Here is an 18,130-nt window from a genome sequence, read left to right as displayed (position 1 = left end):
AATATTTCAGGAAATATTCAATATTCATTTGTAAATATTCAGTGCTGGTTCTGGGAACGTAAAAATCTTTCAGTTTTCTTGACGTTACAGGAAAGTTTTTATAAGGTATAATGTTCCTCACACGTTCTTTCAACTTAAGTGAAGTTCCTAAACGTAATTTAGGGAGGAGCGAGCCCATCTAATCTTCCAATCAACAGCCAGAGTATATAAGCAGCTGCTTACCTCTCTTCGGGGGGTAAGCAGCTACCCTAAAGATTATATGGGCAAACAAACTCGTTAATTTTGATTTAAAATTCAACATTGTAGGAACGTTGATTTGTAACATTCTAAGAACATGAAAATGTTCAGTTTCCTTAATGTTAGTAGAATGTTATTTAAAGGTTAGTGTGATGTTCCTGAAACATTCTTTCAATCATTCAAACACCTGCTGTGAACAAACACTGAAAGAAAGAGAAATAAGAACACAAACTACAACTTTCTTCAGCCACAGCCTTAGATGAACTGAAGATAAAAGACATTAAATCTCTGAAGATCTGATTAAACAACTCCACAAACAGCATTACCAGCTTCACTTATTACTAACCAGACTGACTTTATTTCTGTCACACATCTACAGAAGCTCTTATTGAGAATTAACAGAGAATGTTTAGTTTGAGGTCACCATCATGGAGGTCAACTTTTTGCTTTAATTGAGCTCTTGACCCTTGACTTTTGTTGACTTTTTTTAATTTTTTTATCAGCAATTGCAGGTGTTTTAAAAAAAACATTTCTTCATTGATAAAGCAAATCAACATGTCTGTTTTAATTACAGACAAATGACTGCATTAAAGTGGTTTAAAACACTTTTTTTCTGTAATTGCTGATTTAAGAAAATGCTATTGAGAAATATAAAACTCAACCAATGTGAAAAAGAACATTTGCAACATCGTTGTCAGATGCTGAATGTTGATGTGAGAGTATAAATAATGCTGTCATTGTCAACTTTCTGTTTAAATCATGTTTTGTGTCATTTATACATTCACAGACACTAACATTCAGCATATGAAACACAACAATGGTGACATGCTTCATGCCAGCATACAAAACACATTCATGGCTCCCAGCATGCATTGCGGCATGAATAAATTATGCAGTTGAATTTTTTTTTTTTTTTGATTGTCACCATTGTTGAGGTTTGTATGATGAGTGCTGATGTCTAAGTGTGTTGATTTTAGCTTTTAAATCGTTTTGGATTATATTACACAAATCCCTTCAGTGTTACAAATGGTTTTTATCATGTCATTTGAGTTTATTACTTTCCTCATATAACATTTCAATTCCAAAAATAAGCAAAACCACAAAAAAAAAAACAGTAAACCACTTTAAATGCAGTCACTTATCTGTTATTAAAACAAACGTGTTGATCTGCTTTATCAATGCAGAAATGTTTTCTGAAAACACGTGCAATTATTAATAAATAGCAACTCAACTGAAGTCAAGGGTCAAGAGATCAACAAAAGCAAACACTGATCTTCATGTTGGTGACCTTAAACAAAACAAACATCAACATCTAAACCTCTGTTAATTCTCAGTAAGAGCTTCTGTAGACGTGTGACAGAAATAAAGTCAGTAATAAGTAAAGCTGGTAATGCTGTTTGTGGAGTTGTTTAATCAGATCTTCAGAGATTTAATGTCTTTTATCTTCAGTTCATCTAAGGCCAACCCTGTTCCTGGAGGCACACTAACAGTGCACATTTTCCAAATCTTCCTAATCAAACACACCTGATTCAACTCATCAGTTCGTTAGCAGAAACTCCAAGACCAGAAATATATGGTTCAGATAAGGGAGATATTCAAAATGTGTACTGTTGGTGTGCCTCCAGGAACAGGGTTGGGAAACACCGATCTAAGGCACTTGTGCTTGGGTTGGGGACCAGCTAACAACAAACTAGATAGATATTCATTAAATTGCCATAGCCACACATGAGGAAGACATTAACTATTTGGTGTAACAAGGCAGAGTTTTGTTGAATTAAAGTGCATTACCACAGTAACACAATACAAACATTTTGATTCAACTAGTTGCAAAGAAATTACACTAACATTTTAAGATCATGTTTAAACAAATGTATATTGTGTTCATATAAAATATTAAAAGCAATCCAAGTTTACTTGATTTGATTAGATGCAAAATGGGTGCTACGATTAAATCATGTTCATTCAACAATTTATTTTTTTGACTGGCTGAAAAAAGTTGTAGTTTGTGTTCTAAATAGCTCTTTTGGGGCTGAAAATGTGTTAGGTTACAAAACATGCAAAAACGTTTAGAACTTATTTCAGCGTTTGTTCACAGCAAGTGTTTGAATGATTGAAGGAATGTTTCAGGAACATCATACTAACCTTTAAATAGCATTCTACTAACATTAAGGAAACTGGACATTTTCATGTTCTTGGAATGTTACAAATCAACGTTCCTACAATGTTGAATTTTAGATCAAAATCAAGTTGAAAGAACGTTTGAGGAACATTATACCTTATAAAAACGTTCCTCTAACGTCATGAAAACTGGATTTTTTTTACATTTCCAGAACCAACACTGAATATTTAGAGAACGTTCTTATAACAAAATTATGTTAGATGGGAAGCAATCAGATTCATTTCTTAAATCCAACTATTTACGAAATTTGCAGGATGACTTTTCATTCTGAATGGGATGTTTGTATTGTCTTTCTCAGGTAATAGCTGTAGACCAGCCTGTCGATGGTTTAAGCTCCACAGCTCAGGTCAACATCACTGTTCTGGATGTCAACGACAACAACCCACAATTCCTTCCTTTCCCAGAGACCACTGAGATTCAGGAAGGTGTGTACACACCCTCATCACCTGGAGAGGTGTGTGAAATCTTTGCCACGGATGCTGATATTGGAGACAACGGACGTGTCACCATCACTACTTCCTCACACAGTGAAATATTCAGATTCAGAGAGGTGAGGACCTTGACCTATAAACATGGCAATGTATTGTCAGATGTTCTTATTTAAATAATAATAATAAAAAAAATGTTTATTTTCATCTGCTCTTTAGGATGGGACTCTACTAGCTATCAATGAGCTGGATCGAGAGATACAGGATATGTATGATGTGGTCATTGTTGCTATGGATCATGGGATGCTACAGGGAAACGTAATTTCCTTTTTATTTTTATTTTTACAATTTCCATGATATAACTGTCTACTTACAATAAAGTTTTCGGAAGTCAGAGTGTAAATATCTGCCCTATACAAACCGTGTTCCAAGTTAGAATATGTTGTTTGATTTTCCAGAGTTTGCAAAGCTCCATGGAATCAAATCTTTGTTTTGCCAGCTAATGGCTTACTATAGGAAAATAAAGGGCCAAAACACAGGCAAAACACTTAAACTTGGGATCTTTTATTCTGAACTGTGACCAAAGGGGCACAGCATTGAAAATAGCTCTTTTGGGGTTGAATATGTGTTAGGTTACAAAACAGGCAAAAATGTTTAGAAGTAAAAATAAAATAAGAATTGGTTTCCATTCTCCAAGTTATAAAAGTACAAAATAAAGAAATAAGAAATAAAATAAATAACACAAGAAAATAAAACAATCAAAGTGGCATTTATAGACAACAAAAAGACAGAAGGACAACGGTAGTGGCCTTTACACCCCCTGAATTTGGAACATACACAGTTGCACATGTAAGTCCTTATTCATCATTCAAACTATTAAGACCTGAATTTGAAACACAAATAATTCAACACAAATCCAAGTTACACAAGTTTCAAAATACTTGCATAAAATGTACAAAATACATATTTATACTTACAAAAATAAAAACAAGTAAAAATCAATAAAAAACAACACCAATCACCCTGGATTAACGACTCCATTCCTGATCTCACAGAGGGCCGAGTCAGTGCTGTATCTCCCCTCTGTATTTAACAAGAAAAGCATTACTGAACTATTACACAACATACAGTTGTTTTTTTTCTCACTGTATGCACAATATAATTTTCATAGCATATATTATGAAATAGGCAAATACAACACTTACAATCTATGATTCATCAATGAACTTGAGACACGTGAGCTCACAATCAATCCTCATCAATCTATTTGGATTAGTATACACCCCAGCTGTTGAACTCTGTGTCCTTCGTGGCTCAGGACATGGTACATTTAACTGGGTACTAGTTTCTCTTTTCCTTCTAGCACTAGAAGGACTAGAAGCACTAGCAATTCAGCACTAGCACTTCAACAGACAAGTCAATATCTTTTGACTCTGACCCAACAGACTCTTGCCCTGCTCCCAGAACCTCATTAGAAACCTCATCACTCTCAAATCCTGGAAAAACAGCCTCATCATTTTCCTCCCTCTGATCTCCAGTTCTATTTTCAGATTCAAGAACAGTGGTTCTTGTCTTTCCAGGGTAGCATTAAGGACTGGTGCTTTCCTTGGACATTGGACCTCTTCTATCAACACACACTCTACATCCAGTGACAGCACCTACTTTTCCATTGAGGTAGTTTTTTCCTTAAAAGGTGTTTTTTGAATCCTTGGTGCTGGCTGGACTCTTATTCACACAAGGCCTGAGGTTGGATCTGTGCACCCTTTTAATCTGTCCTCCTTCTATTGGCTCTACCGAATATGTCAACCCCTGTAACTCTACCACTTTATGGTGGATGACCATGCATCTTGGATTGTGTTCCTCCCTGAGGTTTGATAACGGAGGTACACATACTGTCCAACCTCCACTGCTGGACAATACACCTTCTCTTCTTGCTGTGCCACTCTGTCAGCCACTTTTCTCTCAGCATGCTCTTTTGCCCATAGATTTGCATCTCAGAGTCTTTCCTTGTGTACGTTCTGCCAGTCTTGTCCCTGGTAAGCATCTGGTTCTTGACCCTACAAGAATGCAGCAAACAGCAAATGGTATGGTGAATAGCCCGTGGAGGAGTGTGGCGTCACATTGTAAGCATAGTCAAGCTCTGCTAGGTGCTCTGGCCATCTGCGTTTTTTCTCTGGTGGGAGCATTCGCAGGAGATCATGGAGGATTCTATTGAACCTCTCGCATTGAGGATTTCCTTGAGAGTGCTGTGGTATGGTGCATGTTTTCTTCATTTTGTAGAGCTTGCAAAGCTCAGCAATGACAGCATTTTCGAAATGTCTACCCTGGTCGGAATGCAGGCTCCATATTTCAAAAACTATTCCTTTAGCAGGGTCTTTGCTGTCGTCTCCGCCTTTTGGTCATGGGTTACAAATGCATGACTAAATTGGTGAATATGTCTGTCACCACAAGGACATTCTCACGTCTGTAGCTGGCTCTAGCATAATAAAATCCACTGCAATTAACTTCCAATGGTCATAAAGCTAAGAATGTTGTCCAGGGTGCTTGGATTTTAGACTGTGGCACTTTCGCAAACACACACCTCTGACAACTTTTCACCCAATTTTCAACATCCTTTTACATACCCTCCCAGAAACACCTCTGTTTTAACAAGCTGAGAGTTTTTTCTATGCCCTCGTGCCCTAGTTGATCATGGACACTAGTGTTGTCAAAAGTACCGACTTCGGTACCTATCGGTACTGAAAATTTTAAAATGTGACGCTTTGAGTGCTGTTGAGCGGATTCGTAAACATCTCTGATTGGCCATTGTGTTGACGCGCTCATCGGATATGCCTGTGATTGGCTACAATGATCAACGCGTGGGAGCATTTGAAAGCACATGGAAGTGTTTGAATTTGAAAGCGTTTTGAAAGTGGGAGCGCGAGCGATTGAAAGCAGGTGTCTAACAGTGGACTGATCCGCGATAGACGCCTGCTTTCAAACGCTCCCGTGTGTATCTGTGTAAGCGCTTAGTGAAGAGATTAATTGATGACTATTTACAACGTTTTTACAGTGTTGATCATTGAAACCTATCACAGACATATCCGATGAGCCGTGAAAACAACGGCCAATCAGAGATGTTTACGAATCCACCCAACAGCGCTCAAAGCGTCACATTTTTTAAATTTCAGTACCAACTAGGTACCGAAGTCGGTACTTTTGACAACACTAATGGACACTTTTCAGAACCTGCTCTGTCAAGCCTGCAGGTAACAGCATCTGGTGGCATTCTCCAGTGTAAACATCTTCAAATACATGATACAGGAGTCCATCTTTCTCTCTGATTTTCATCCACTGTTTCAATAGGGACAGAACTGGCTTGGACAAGTCTACCCTCTTTTTGGTGAGCTGGCTTTTTCTTCCTGCTCCAGAACTTCCTAAACACGCTTAGAGTTGGATCGGTCTCCTGGAACTGACAGAGTTCGGAGTTCACCTTCAAGCTCCACCTCATCCAATTCTGGCCTCCTAGAGAGTGCATCTGCCACCGTATTATATTGCCCGGGACGGTACTTCACATCGAAATCGAAAACAGCAAATTGAGCTGCCCATCTTTGCTCAATCCAAACTGGGCAGTTGTATGGTGGCAGAGGGGGTTATTCTCAGTGATGATGGAGAACTTTGACCACAACAAGTAACTCCGTAACAAAGCCCAGTTCATGGCCACAAGCTCTAACTTTATACTACTATAATTTAAATTGTTTTGTTCCGCCCCGCGCAACCTTCTACTCACATCGCCAATCACAACATGACTTCCTTCCTGATATTGGTATAAGACGACACCTAAACCAAGGTTGCTGCCATCTGTCTCCATAACAAATGGAAAGACAAAATGTGGGTACCCAAATTTTGGAGTGCTAGTCAGCTTTTCATTAAGTTGCTCAAAGGCAGATTGACACAAGGGAGAACAAGAATGCTTAAACAACTGTTCTACTCTGATCGGACCGTTTCTTCTGAGACAGGCATTAAATATGTCATGCAGCGGACCCGCAATTTCAGAAAAACCTTCAATAAACCTTTGATAATAGCTGCAGAAACAATGACCTGAGCTCCTTTAGGGTTCTTACTTTGTCATTGACACAAGGGAGACCAAGATAGCTTAAACAACTGTTCTACTCTTATCGGACCGTTTCCTCTGAGACAGGCATTAAATATGTCATGCAGCGGACCTGCAATTTTAGAAAAACCTTCAATAAACCTTTGATAATAGCAGAAACAGAAACAGAAACAGAAACAATGACCTGAGCTCCTTTAGGGTTCTTACTTTGTCAGCTTGAGCTGAGACTCGATGTCCGAGAAACCTGACCTCCAACTACAGAAAATTAAATTTCTCCACCTTAATTTTCAGCCAGGTATCTCTCAGCCTTTTGAACACTGTTTCCAGTCTCACCAGATGATCTGAGAAGGTAGCTGAGTACATTAACAAATCTCTAGGTAAAGAAGGGCAATGTGAAACACCAGGTCACTCATAATAGACTGCATAAGGTGCTGAAACGTTGCGGGTGCGTTGCAAAGCCCAAAGGGCATACAGTGATATTCATATAGCCCAATCGGGTGATAAATGCAGTCTTGTGGCAGTCTTTTCATGTATGGACACTTGGTGATTACCACTGGCAAGGTCTATCGTCGAAAAAAATCTCTGCTCCCCCCAACGCGCCCAGGCTCTCATCTATGCATGGCAATGGGAAAGCGTCATGTTTGGTCTTAGCATTTAATTTCCTATAAGTCTGAGACTCCCATCAGCCTTACGCACCAGCACAAATGGGGAGGCATAGAAACTAGAGCTCTCATGTATAACACCTTTTCTTAGCAACTAGGAAATGTGCTCCCTAACTCTTTGAACTGGTTTGGAGGTATGCGTCGGTAGGGTTGAGAGACTGCCGTATTATCCACCAAAGGTATCTCATGTTTCACCTTGTCTGGGTAACCTAGGGGCTGCAAACACATTGGCATATTTCTTAAAAAGTACACTTAGTTCTGCCTGTTGCTCTGGTGTGCCTCCTTTCTGCAGTCTATCTAGCAGGTGTCCCATATGTCACTAAGCATGTTTACATGCACACCAGTAAGCTGATAATGCAAGTAAACCGTGTTTACATTACTTTATTAATAAATCGGATTATTTCCCTGTAGTGACATCAAAAATAATAATTTGCGTATCTGACTCTGAATATTCCATATGTTATGTCAGTTGTGATGTTAAAGCTTGCAACATGTCAGCGAGAAACTTACGGCTCATAAAAACTACCTGTTCCGACCAGTTTATGCTTAAGCCATTTATGACCTTATTCCGGAAAAAGAAAATGGGTTACCGCGTTTACATGACCACATTTGTTGTCGGCTTATTAAGCATAATTGGCTTAAGACTGTGCATGTAAATGTCAATAATCATTCCTTCTAGGTTAGCAGACATGTAGTGAAACCTCACTTCACGAAGGTTACTTTCCACACATTGACAATGGGCAAGCACACCCCCCTGAGTCTTAGAAGGTAACCAAACATTCTCTGATAAAAAAAAAATCACCACCTGGACAGGAAACACTTCATTATGAGGTGGCACTAAGGTTGGGAGAGGGACCAACCCTCCAGGCAAAGGCGTGTTGGAGCAGGGTTGGAACTGAACTCTGCTGAAAGGTTGCTCTCCAAGATCAGTGTTGGCTAACCCTTCTCTAAAGCAGTGGTGTCCAAAATTGCTCATGGAAAGCCAATGTTCTTCAGAGTTTAGATTCTACATGCCCCAACATACTTGACTAGTTTCTAGTAATCCTGAATACACTGATTAGCTAGTTCAGGGGTATTTGGTTAGGGTTGGAGCATGATGGTAGCTCTTCAGGATCAGGGTTGTCTACCAATGTTCCAAAGCAGGGGTTCTCAACTCTCCTCCTTAAGGTCCACTTTCCTGCAGGATTACTAGAAAGTTGTAGACAGGTAAGTTTGATAAAGGTTGAAGCTAAATTCTGCAGGAAAATGGATCTTGAGGCCAGAGTTGAGAACCCCTGCTATAAATGTTACATCTCTAAATGACATATATAGCAAACCCCAGGCAGATGTTTTTTATTATTATTATTATTATTATTATTTTGCACAGATGATCTAAGTGGCCTGCTCTTGACAAAGATGTTACACTGTGGATCCAACTCTTTGTCAATATTCAAATCTCTGGATATCTGATACTAGTACAATCCTTAGACATTGCAACTATGAACTTTTGGTCTGTATTACAAAATTGTTGCTTGGGTTCATTTTCTGCAGAACATCACCACAGTGAGGGTCAATATCACAGATGTCAATGACAACGCTCCAGTTTTCAGCCCCGACACCTACAGCAAAAGCATTCTGGTTAAAGACGCCAAGGTTGGAGATGTGCTGCTGACGCTCTCAGCCACAGATAAAGATGCTGGAAGCAACGCACTGATTAGCTACAGGTAAGCTTAAGACTAAACTTCCATTTCTTTAGGATCAATAATATGAAGGAAAAACCATGAACACACTTCCCTACATGACACCTTTAAGACAGATGCATGAATGTTGTCTTTCTGTAGGTTCTCTGAAGTCTCCTCAATGGTTGCACTGGATGCTGAAACAGGAAACATCACTTTGACCTCTGACCTTAGCGAGGTCACAGAAGACACACTGCTAAACCTTACTGCTATAGCGACAGATCATGGAACACCACCAGAATCTGATGAAGGTTTGGGCTTGGTTTGCATAATTCCTTTAGTAAATATTGTCTTAAAACAATGCAGATAATGTGTGGAAATAAACATTTTTTGTTGGGAACCATTAATTACCCCTTTATTATTCAAACCTGATCAGATAAACATGTCAAGATTAACATATGTCTTCTTTCTGTAGCGGAAGTGTTGATCTACTTCAGAATTGCTCCTAACACTGAGAGTGTGGCTTTTGAAAGCTCCTCCTACAAATTCAGAATAAAGGAGAATGAACCTGAGGCCTCAATAGTGGGCAAAGTCAAGGCATTTACAGGTAATCCACTGGTTACGGTCAGCTATAACATAAAGTCGCATGAGGATGTTTTCTCTGTGGATGGTGAGGGAACCATAAAAGCTCTCAGACCACTGGACAAGGAGGAAGTGGAGTGGTACATCCTCACAGTAGAGGCCATAGACTCCAGCACTCTTCCAAATACTGCAGAGACAACGGTATTATTCTTACTTCAAAATTAAGGCCAGAAAAAAAACTATACATAAGTATGCAGTTTATGTTAATGCATAATGTATTTTGTTACAAGTATAAAATTTACGTTAATGCTTGCTGTGTCCCCCATTAAAGCAACACTGGGATTGCAATTTGCATTGCATTTACATTCTGGCACATTTCAAAATGCAATGACACAAGCTTGTGCAGCTAGAAGTGTTTTGTCCACATACTTACCAAGAGTATATTTTTGCCATAAGTCTTACTCTTCAAGCATGTCAAAGACAAAGTTTCTCTTCTTAAAAGAAAGCTGGCACAGATAAATTGATTTTCTTTCTCTCACAATCTTCAGGTCAGCATTCAGGTTGAGAACGTGAATGAGGCTCCTGTGTTTGAACTTAAAACATATAAAGCAGAAATTTTCAATATCTCTCCATACAAATCTCCTATAGTGAAGGTCCAGGTAAGTGTGGCTAAGCATTTATATCAGTTATAAATGCAATGGATGTATCAGGTGTGTTTGATAAAGAAGACATGGAAAACATGCAGTGTTGGGGAGGCTCCAGAAATGTGTTTGGGAACCCCTGGTTTAAACCCTTAACCATAAGTGCTACATTTCATTATCCATTGTAACTCATCCCATGCCATCTGTGCTACGGACATGAATGATTCCTCAAATCATGAGTCTTGTTGAGGAGATGTGCTGGTATTTTTCAAAGTGATCAGACTTACTTTTTTTTTTTCCTGGCATATACAAATTTGATGTCTGAAATGTTTCTCCCCCAAAGCAGATGTGCAACTTAAAAAAAAAAAAAAAATCACAGTGGGGTTTTATTTAGAACCCTAGGATTCTTGACACAATTTTAAAGGAGAAATGTCTTAAATGATTGAACAATACTTTCATGTTTAATGGGTTTTCACATTTTTCTAGTGATAAAATATGTTTACAAATTCATAAATTAAAAATTAATTAAACTAAATCCAAAAAATGATCCCATGATGGGAACCCATAAAAAGTGCCTGACAGAACCTTTTAGGGTTCTATATAGAACATTTTCTTCTAAGAGTGCTATCTGTCAAATATTACTAACTGTATAATTCAGAGATATCAATAGACTAGACTTATTAATCACAACAGATTTTGTAGTAAAAGTGGTTGAAATGTGGTCATGTGTCCCTCAGGCATGGGACCCTGATGTGGGCGAGAGCTCAGAACTGCAGTATTCCCTGCTGAACTCCACAACTCTGCTGGATGTGGAGACAAACACTGGTCAGATCTACGTACTGGATGCATCCAGTTTTGGAGGCAATCTGTTCACCTTTCATGCTAAAGCCACTGATAAACATGGACTGTCCACGACTACAACAGTACAGGTGACCAGAAACAGAGAAAATAAGAGAATGATTTTGGATGACTGCTTTAAATGACCAATGGCATTCTGATTGAGAACAGAGCAGTCAATGCAAATATTGAGTTCTTGTGTTTGCCACCTGCAGATCGAAGTGAAAGAAAGTGCACAACGTGAAAGCATAATCTCCCTAAACCAGCCCGTATACATAGTGGAGAAGAAGATACCAGAGATGGAAGTGTGAGTAATCTCTGTTCATTATTGAAATATGTCATTGAGATTGAACAGAAGCATTTCTGTTTTTGAAGTGTTAATGTGTTTTAAGCTAAGAGTGTAAGTGGAAACGTTTAAAGGTGCCATCGAACGTTTTTTTACAAGATGTAATATAAGTCTAAGGTGTCCCCTGAATGTGTCTGTGAAGTTTCAGCTCAAAATACCCCATAGATTTTTTAAAATTCATTTTTTAACTGCCTATTTTGGGGCATCATTAAATATGAGCCGATTCATGCTGCGGCCCCTTTAAATCTTGCGCTCCCCCGCCCACGGAGCTCGCGCTTGCCTTTAACAGCATAAACAAAGTTCACACAGCTAATATAACCCTCAAAATGGATCTTTACAAAGTGTTCATCATGCATGCTGCATACATACATCGGATTATGTGAGTATTGTATTTATTTGGACGTTTACATTGATTCTGAATGAGTTTGATAGTGCTCCGTGGCTAACGGCTAATGCTACACTGTTGGAGAGATTTATAAAGAATGAAGTTGTGTTTATGAATTATACAGACTGCAAGTGTTTAAAAATGAAAATAGCGACGGCTCTTGTCTCCGTGAATACAGTAAGAAACGATGGTAACTTTAACCACATTTAACAGTACATTAGCAACATGCTAACGAAACATTTAGAAAGACAGTTTACAAATATCACTAAAAATATCATGTTATCATGGATCATGTCAGTTATTATTGCTCCATCTGCCATTTTTCGCTGTTGTTATTGCTTGCTGACCTAGTCTGATGATTCAGCTGTGCACAGATCCAGACGTTAATACTGGCTGCCCTTGTCTAATGCCTTAAACATGAGCTGGCATATGCAAATATTGTGGGCATACATATTAATGATCATGACTGTTACGTAACAGTCGGTGTTATGTTGAGATTCGCCTGTTCTTCAGAGGTCTTTTAAACAAATGAGATTTACATAAGAAGGAGGAAACAATGGAGTTTGAGACTCACTGTATGTCATTTCCATGTACTGAACTTTTGTTATTTAACTATGCCCAGATAAATTCAATTTTTAATTCTAGGGCACCTTTAAGGAACAATTAACCCAAAAATACATTTAAAAATGAACTATTCTACTCACCCTCATGGCATTCCTAACCTGTGTTCTGCTGTGTTTTCACTGAAAAACAAAAGAAACTGTTCATACAGTTCTTTTTTCACGCAAAAAAGTAGTCCATATGACTTGTGGGCTGCATTTCCAAGTGATTTTGTGTGTAGAACATACTGAAATTTACACCATTATTTATTGAAAAGCTTCCCCTGTAGTGAGCTGTTCAGTCAGGGTATCGCTTTAAAGAACTGGACCGATCAACAAAACATTGTTTTAAACCAATTTATTTTTTTTTCTTTTCTGTTTTACAAACTACACTGAATTGCTACTTATTATTACATCTTATTTTTTTTAAATTTTATGTTCTATACACCATCTGATGGTGTATTCTTTTCTCAGTTCCATGGAGAAAGTTTTAGGCTGGGCTGTGAAAATCCTCAGTGTGAGAGCTGAGGATGGGAATGAGATGCGCTCCATTCTCAAAGAATCTACAGACAAAACCTACGTCAGTTTCATTGCCATGGACTCCAGTGGAGCTGTCATCAAAGCCACAGAGGTCAAAGAGTAAGTTGAACTAATATCAGTTTATTTAGACCAGGGGTATCCAAACTCGGTCCTGGCGGGCCAGAGTTTAGCTCCAACTTGCCTCAACACACCTGCCTGGAAGTTTCTAGTATGCCTAATTAGACCTTGATTAGCTGGTTCAGGTGTGTTTAATTGGGGTTGGAGCTAAACTCTGCAGGACAGTGGCCCTCCAGGATTTAGACTCTTCTAATGTGAAAGCTGATGTGGAAAGTTGTAAGTAGCATGTTTACAATAAATACAGTTATATTTATTGTGCGAGTTCTAGAAATTGTATACATTATAATTGAATACTTTGTATATGTGCATTAACAAAAATATAAGCTCTATATATGAAAAATGAATGTTTGTGCATTAACAAATGCACATTTAACAATTTTCTGCTAGCCTGAATTACATCTATTGTAAATAATTAGGATGAGAGTTTTATGGGCAGCACCTGAAATATGTTCACTCCCACAGGAAACTGAACACTGAGCACAAAGCTTTAACATTTGAACTGGAGAAGGTTTTTGGCCCTGGTTTGGAAATCAAAGTAGAGGACAGTCCTGAAGATCCCAGTCAAGCATTCATAATCGCTCTCATAGCTGTCATTGTTGTGCTGGCTGTAATCAGTGTGACTTCAGTGTCGACAAATATCTATCTTAAGTAAGTTCTCTATCTATCTATCTATCTATCTATCTATCTATCTATCTATCTATCTATCTATCTATCTATCTATCTATCTATCTATCTATCTATCTATCTATCTATCTATCTATCTATCTATCTGTCTGTCTGTCTGTCTGTCTGTCTGTCTGTCTGTCTGTCTGTCTGTCTATCTGTCTGTCTATCTATCTGTCTGTCTGTCTGTATATCTTTCTGTCTGTCTGTCTATCTATTTATCTGTCTAACTATTGACTAATTAGGATCTCGCTAGAGACACCAATCTACTTTGAGTGTAAACTAAACGAGCTAATGCACATTGGCATGCAGTAATTGCATTCAGCTGATCTGCAATGCTTGTATAAATGAGCAGCAAATGAAGCTTCCCAGCTAACAGAATTTGGTTGTTTTCTGTTTCAAACAGAAAAAATCGAAACACTAGAACTAGAACTGACTTCAGCTGCAGCCTTAGATAAAAGAAGACATTAAATCTCTCCAGATCTCAGCAGAGGATTAAACAACTCCATATACAGAAGCTCTTATTGAGAATTAAGAGAGTTTTTTTGTTGTTGATTTTTTATTGAAATTTGTTTGGTTTTTTATGTTACCATCATGGTGATCAGTGTTTTCTTTAGTTGGGTAGTTTGACTTGTCTTTGTAATGTTAGAGTTTCTCTGGCTGTTGTAACAGAGTAAGTTATAGCAAGAAAAGCATGAGAAAACACAATCTGATGCTGTGGCTGCTACATGGTAAGAATATCATCATTGTGTAGTGGCTTAATTCACTGATCTTATGACTGAGATTAATATGAGCAATATTTTAATAACCTTGTTTTATTGTGATTTGTGTAAAGATCCAACACAATTTTAATCAGAAAATCTAAATGAAATTGTACACTAAGCACTTTTAGTTACAGTGAGATTTACTCACAAACATACATCAAGAATCAGCCTATGAATCTCAACAATGGTGACATGCTTCATGCCGCAATGTATTCTTTTTTGCATGATGCACCCAGAATGCATTGTGGCATGAAGCATGTCACCGTTGTTGAGATTCATTCGCTGATTCTTAATGTCTGTGTGTGAGGAAGTTTTGCTGGAGTTTTAAAATGTTTAGTGTACAGCGTGTTTTAAAACTCGTTCAGGTTTTCTGATTAAAACTGTTTTATCATTTTATTTCTAGAAGAGATCCAACACAAACTTAAAGCTGCAGTAGGTAACTTTTGTAAAAATGTATTTGTTACATATTTGTTAAATCTGTCATTATGTCCTGACAGTAGAATATGAGACAGATAATCTGTGAAAAAATCAAGCTCCTCTGGCTCCTCCCAGTGGTCCTATTGCCATTTGCAGAAATACACCGCTCCCGGTAAGAAACAACCAATCAGAGCCAGGAGGAGTGTCTTAGCAGTGTCAATCAAGCTCGCATGTGAGCTGATCACACCCCTCTCATGCACAGTGCGTACAGGCATTCAAATTCAAGATTACCGGTGTGCCGCAGCTTTGCTTATGCCGGACAAACAATCCAAACTGCCAATTCCTCGAGTGGCACCTGCTCATAAAATAAAGACAGGTAAACAGAAAAAGACAGATGATGATGATAAAAAAGCCAAAAAGAAAGAATTAGATAGAGCCCGAAATAAAACAAGGGTAAATATCGGAGCGGCTTTTCCGAGGTGGAGGGAGCTGCGTGTCCTGAAAGGATTAAAAACCGATGCAGAGTTAGCCACATTTCTGCTTGACAAGTAAGTATCCCTGCTTGATTTGTTTCATTTTTTAAGAACTACAGATCTAAGATAATTTCAAAACAGGCCTGCCCGTCCCCTGCCTGATGCTCCGCGCACACCACGGCTTCCTCTTCTCCCCGCCCGTTGACTCCTCGAAGTCGCTGTGGGTGTGAATTCCTCGTCGGAGCCCATTGACTCGGTGTTAACCTCTTAACTGTCACGATCCCATTGGCGGGACGCCTCCCAGCCAGCACACCTATGTAGGGCCCACATGGTTTAGCCCAGATGAAATGAACATTGTTCAGAGTGCACACTACAGGCTGTTAAATGTAACACTGAATCAGTGTTGGAGTTAATGAGTAATTAAGTAATTAATTAAGTGATGATTGAGAATTATTGAAGATAGCTGCTGTTAACAAGCAGAATAAACGAAGGAAAGAGAAACAAGAAGAACAGAAAAAATCAAAACACTAGAACTAGAACTGACTTCAGCCTCAGCCTTAGATAAAAGAAGACATTAAATCTCTCCAGATCTCAGCAGAGGATTAAACAACTCCATATACAGAAGCTCTTATTGAGAATTAAGAGAGAGTTTTTTTGTTGTTGATTTTTTATTGAAATTTGTTTGAGAGTTTTTATGTTACCATCATAGTGATCAGTGTTTTCTTTAGTTGTGTAGTTTGACTTGTCTTTGTACTGTTAGGGTTTTTCTAGCTGTTGTAACTGAGTTTGTTATGATAAGGAAAGCAAGAGAAAACGCAATCAGATGATGTGGCTGCTTCATGATAAGAATATAATCATTGTGTAGTGGCTTAATTCACTGATCTTATGACTGAATTTAATATTAGCAATATCATACTAACTACGTTTTATTGTGATTCATATAAAGATCCAGCACAGTTTTAATCAGAAAATCTGAACAAGTTTTAAAACAGATTGTACACTAAACACTTTAAATCACAGTGAGATTTACTCACAAACATACATCAAGAATCGGCCTATGAATCTCAACAATGGTGACATGCTTTTTTTTTTTTTTTTGCATGATGCACCCAGAATGCATTGCGGTCACGGGTCCAATACCTCAAAAGAGGTGGGGTTCCCGTGCCTCTGCCTCGATCTAGTTCTTGTCCTGGTGGAAAGCCAGTGGAGCTGCCGGGGAAGCGTGCTGGACCATCTGTGCGATGTGTACCAGCCGCACACTTTGGCGCTCCCCCCGATGAGCAGATCTCTCGGGCGACGATGATTCTGGATAGTGATGACTGGATATGACTGAATAGTGGACGCCATCGCCTTGGCTTACCAAGGTGTTGCCCTCTCAGGTTGCGAGCTCACTCTACTCGAAGTGTGGCATCCTCCTGGGTGCTGGCATGTGGCACCTCGCTGATGGGCTAGAGCTGCAGGCTGGGCGACACCTAACAAGTTCGCTAGATTCTATAGCTTTCATGTTGCACCGGTATGTTCTCAACTCAAAAGGGTAATAACACTGAGATAGTGTTGGCTGGCCTAGTGTTGGCTTGCTGCGCCTTAATGCACTTATATTAATCCAGAGGGCAAATCCTGTTGAGCTCCTCCATAACCCTCTGCAGCCGGACGTGGCAGAGCCTCCAGCACCAGGCCTTTCATCCGCTGTATCCTTGAGAACTGGTGTTAGGCTGGGTGCCCAAATGCAGTGACACTGAGGGGATCCCATATGTGTATTTCCATGGTTCAGCTCCTAATCAGAAGCTAGTGTCTTTCCCTTTTGCAGAGCCTACTCTGCCATCTCTGCCTGGTAGTAGCCTCCTCTTATTGGGTGAGATCCACCTCAGAGACTTTCATATGTAGTACGGCTCTACTGGGTTAGTCCATATGTGTATTTTTCACTTAGAACCTCCGGTGGAGGATGTGGCTTCCGCAGTGTTCCTTTTAGGGAAAGGGCATGCTTTCCCAGTGTTATCCAAGTTCACTGAGTGGGCAGTGATCGCCTTCTCTGTGTAAGCCCTGTCCCACCTCCCAGAGGTGCGAAGGGATCATGAGGCTTATGCAGGGCTAGAAGGGCAGCACCTATGGTGTTTTGGTTGGGATCCCAATTCATCTGTCTATCTCCAAAGGGTGTCCGGGTTACCTGCTCGGCTCCTCAGCAAAAACCTGACATGCGCTTGCACCTGCTGCTCATTTATACCCACGCTGCAAGGCAGGGCAGCTGAATGCAATTATTATATGCCAATGTGCATTGGCTCATTTAGTTTACACTCAAAGTAGATTGGCCTCTCTAGCAAGATCACAATTTGTCAGTCTATCTCTGACAAAACGTCTCCGTTCCCTTCTTCATGGAATGAGGGTTACATACGTAACTGAAACGTTCACCTGCAGTACTGTAATACCAGTTGTCTTTATAGTGATAAGATGACATTTCATGTTGACTTTGTACATTGCTCATGTTTTAGGGGTAATTTTTTCACAGTGAGAA

The 18,130-nt window shown here is 39.2% G+C and overlaps 1 protein-coding gene across 1 annotated transcript in view; it reads left to right on the top strand.

Annotated features, from left to right (window-relative positions):
- LOC125271815 (protein dachsous-like) overlaps window positions 1–18,130 on the top strand; it is a 35,070-nt gene that overhangs the window by 14,385 nt on the left and 2,555 nt on the right. Inside the window, exons 13-22 of the mRNA XM_048196075.1 lie at window positions 2,715–2,966; window positions 3,064–3,162; window positions 9,130–9,302; window positions 9,420–9,568; window positions 9,733–10,040; window positions 10,388–10,498; window positions 11,218–11,409; window positions 11,533–11,624; window positions 13,122–13,286; window positions 13,767–13,952. Of these exons, the coding sequence (XP_048052032.1) occupies window positions 2,715–2,966; window positions 3,064–3,162; window positions 9,130–9,302; window positions 9,420–9,568; window positions 9,733–10,040; window positions 10,388–10,498; window positions 11,218–11,409; window positions 11,533–11,624; window positions 13,122–13,286; window positions 13,767–13,952 (1,727 nt within the window). The remainder of the gene's footprint in view (window positions 1–2,714; window positions 2,967–3,063; window positions 3,163–9,129; window positions 9,303–9,419; window positions 9,569–9,732; window positions 10,041–10,387; window positions 10,499–11,217; window positions 11,410–11,532; window positions 11,625–13,121; window positions 13,287–13,766; window positions 13,953–18,130) is intronic.

The sequence above is a fragment of the Megalobrama amblycephala genome, linkage group LG7 (assembly GCF_018812025.1).
Source record: "Megalobrama amblycephala isolate DHTTF-2021 linkage group LG7, ASM1881202v1, whole genome shotgun sequence".
In the NCBI taxonomy this organism is placed as follows: Eukaryota; Metazoa; Chordata; class Actinopteri; order Cypriniformes; family Xenocyprididae; genus Megalobrama; species Megalobrama amblycephala.
The sequence above is the reverse complement of the archived record's forward strand: the minus strand, read 5'-3'. Positions and strand labels throughout refer to the sequence as shown.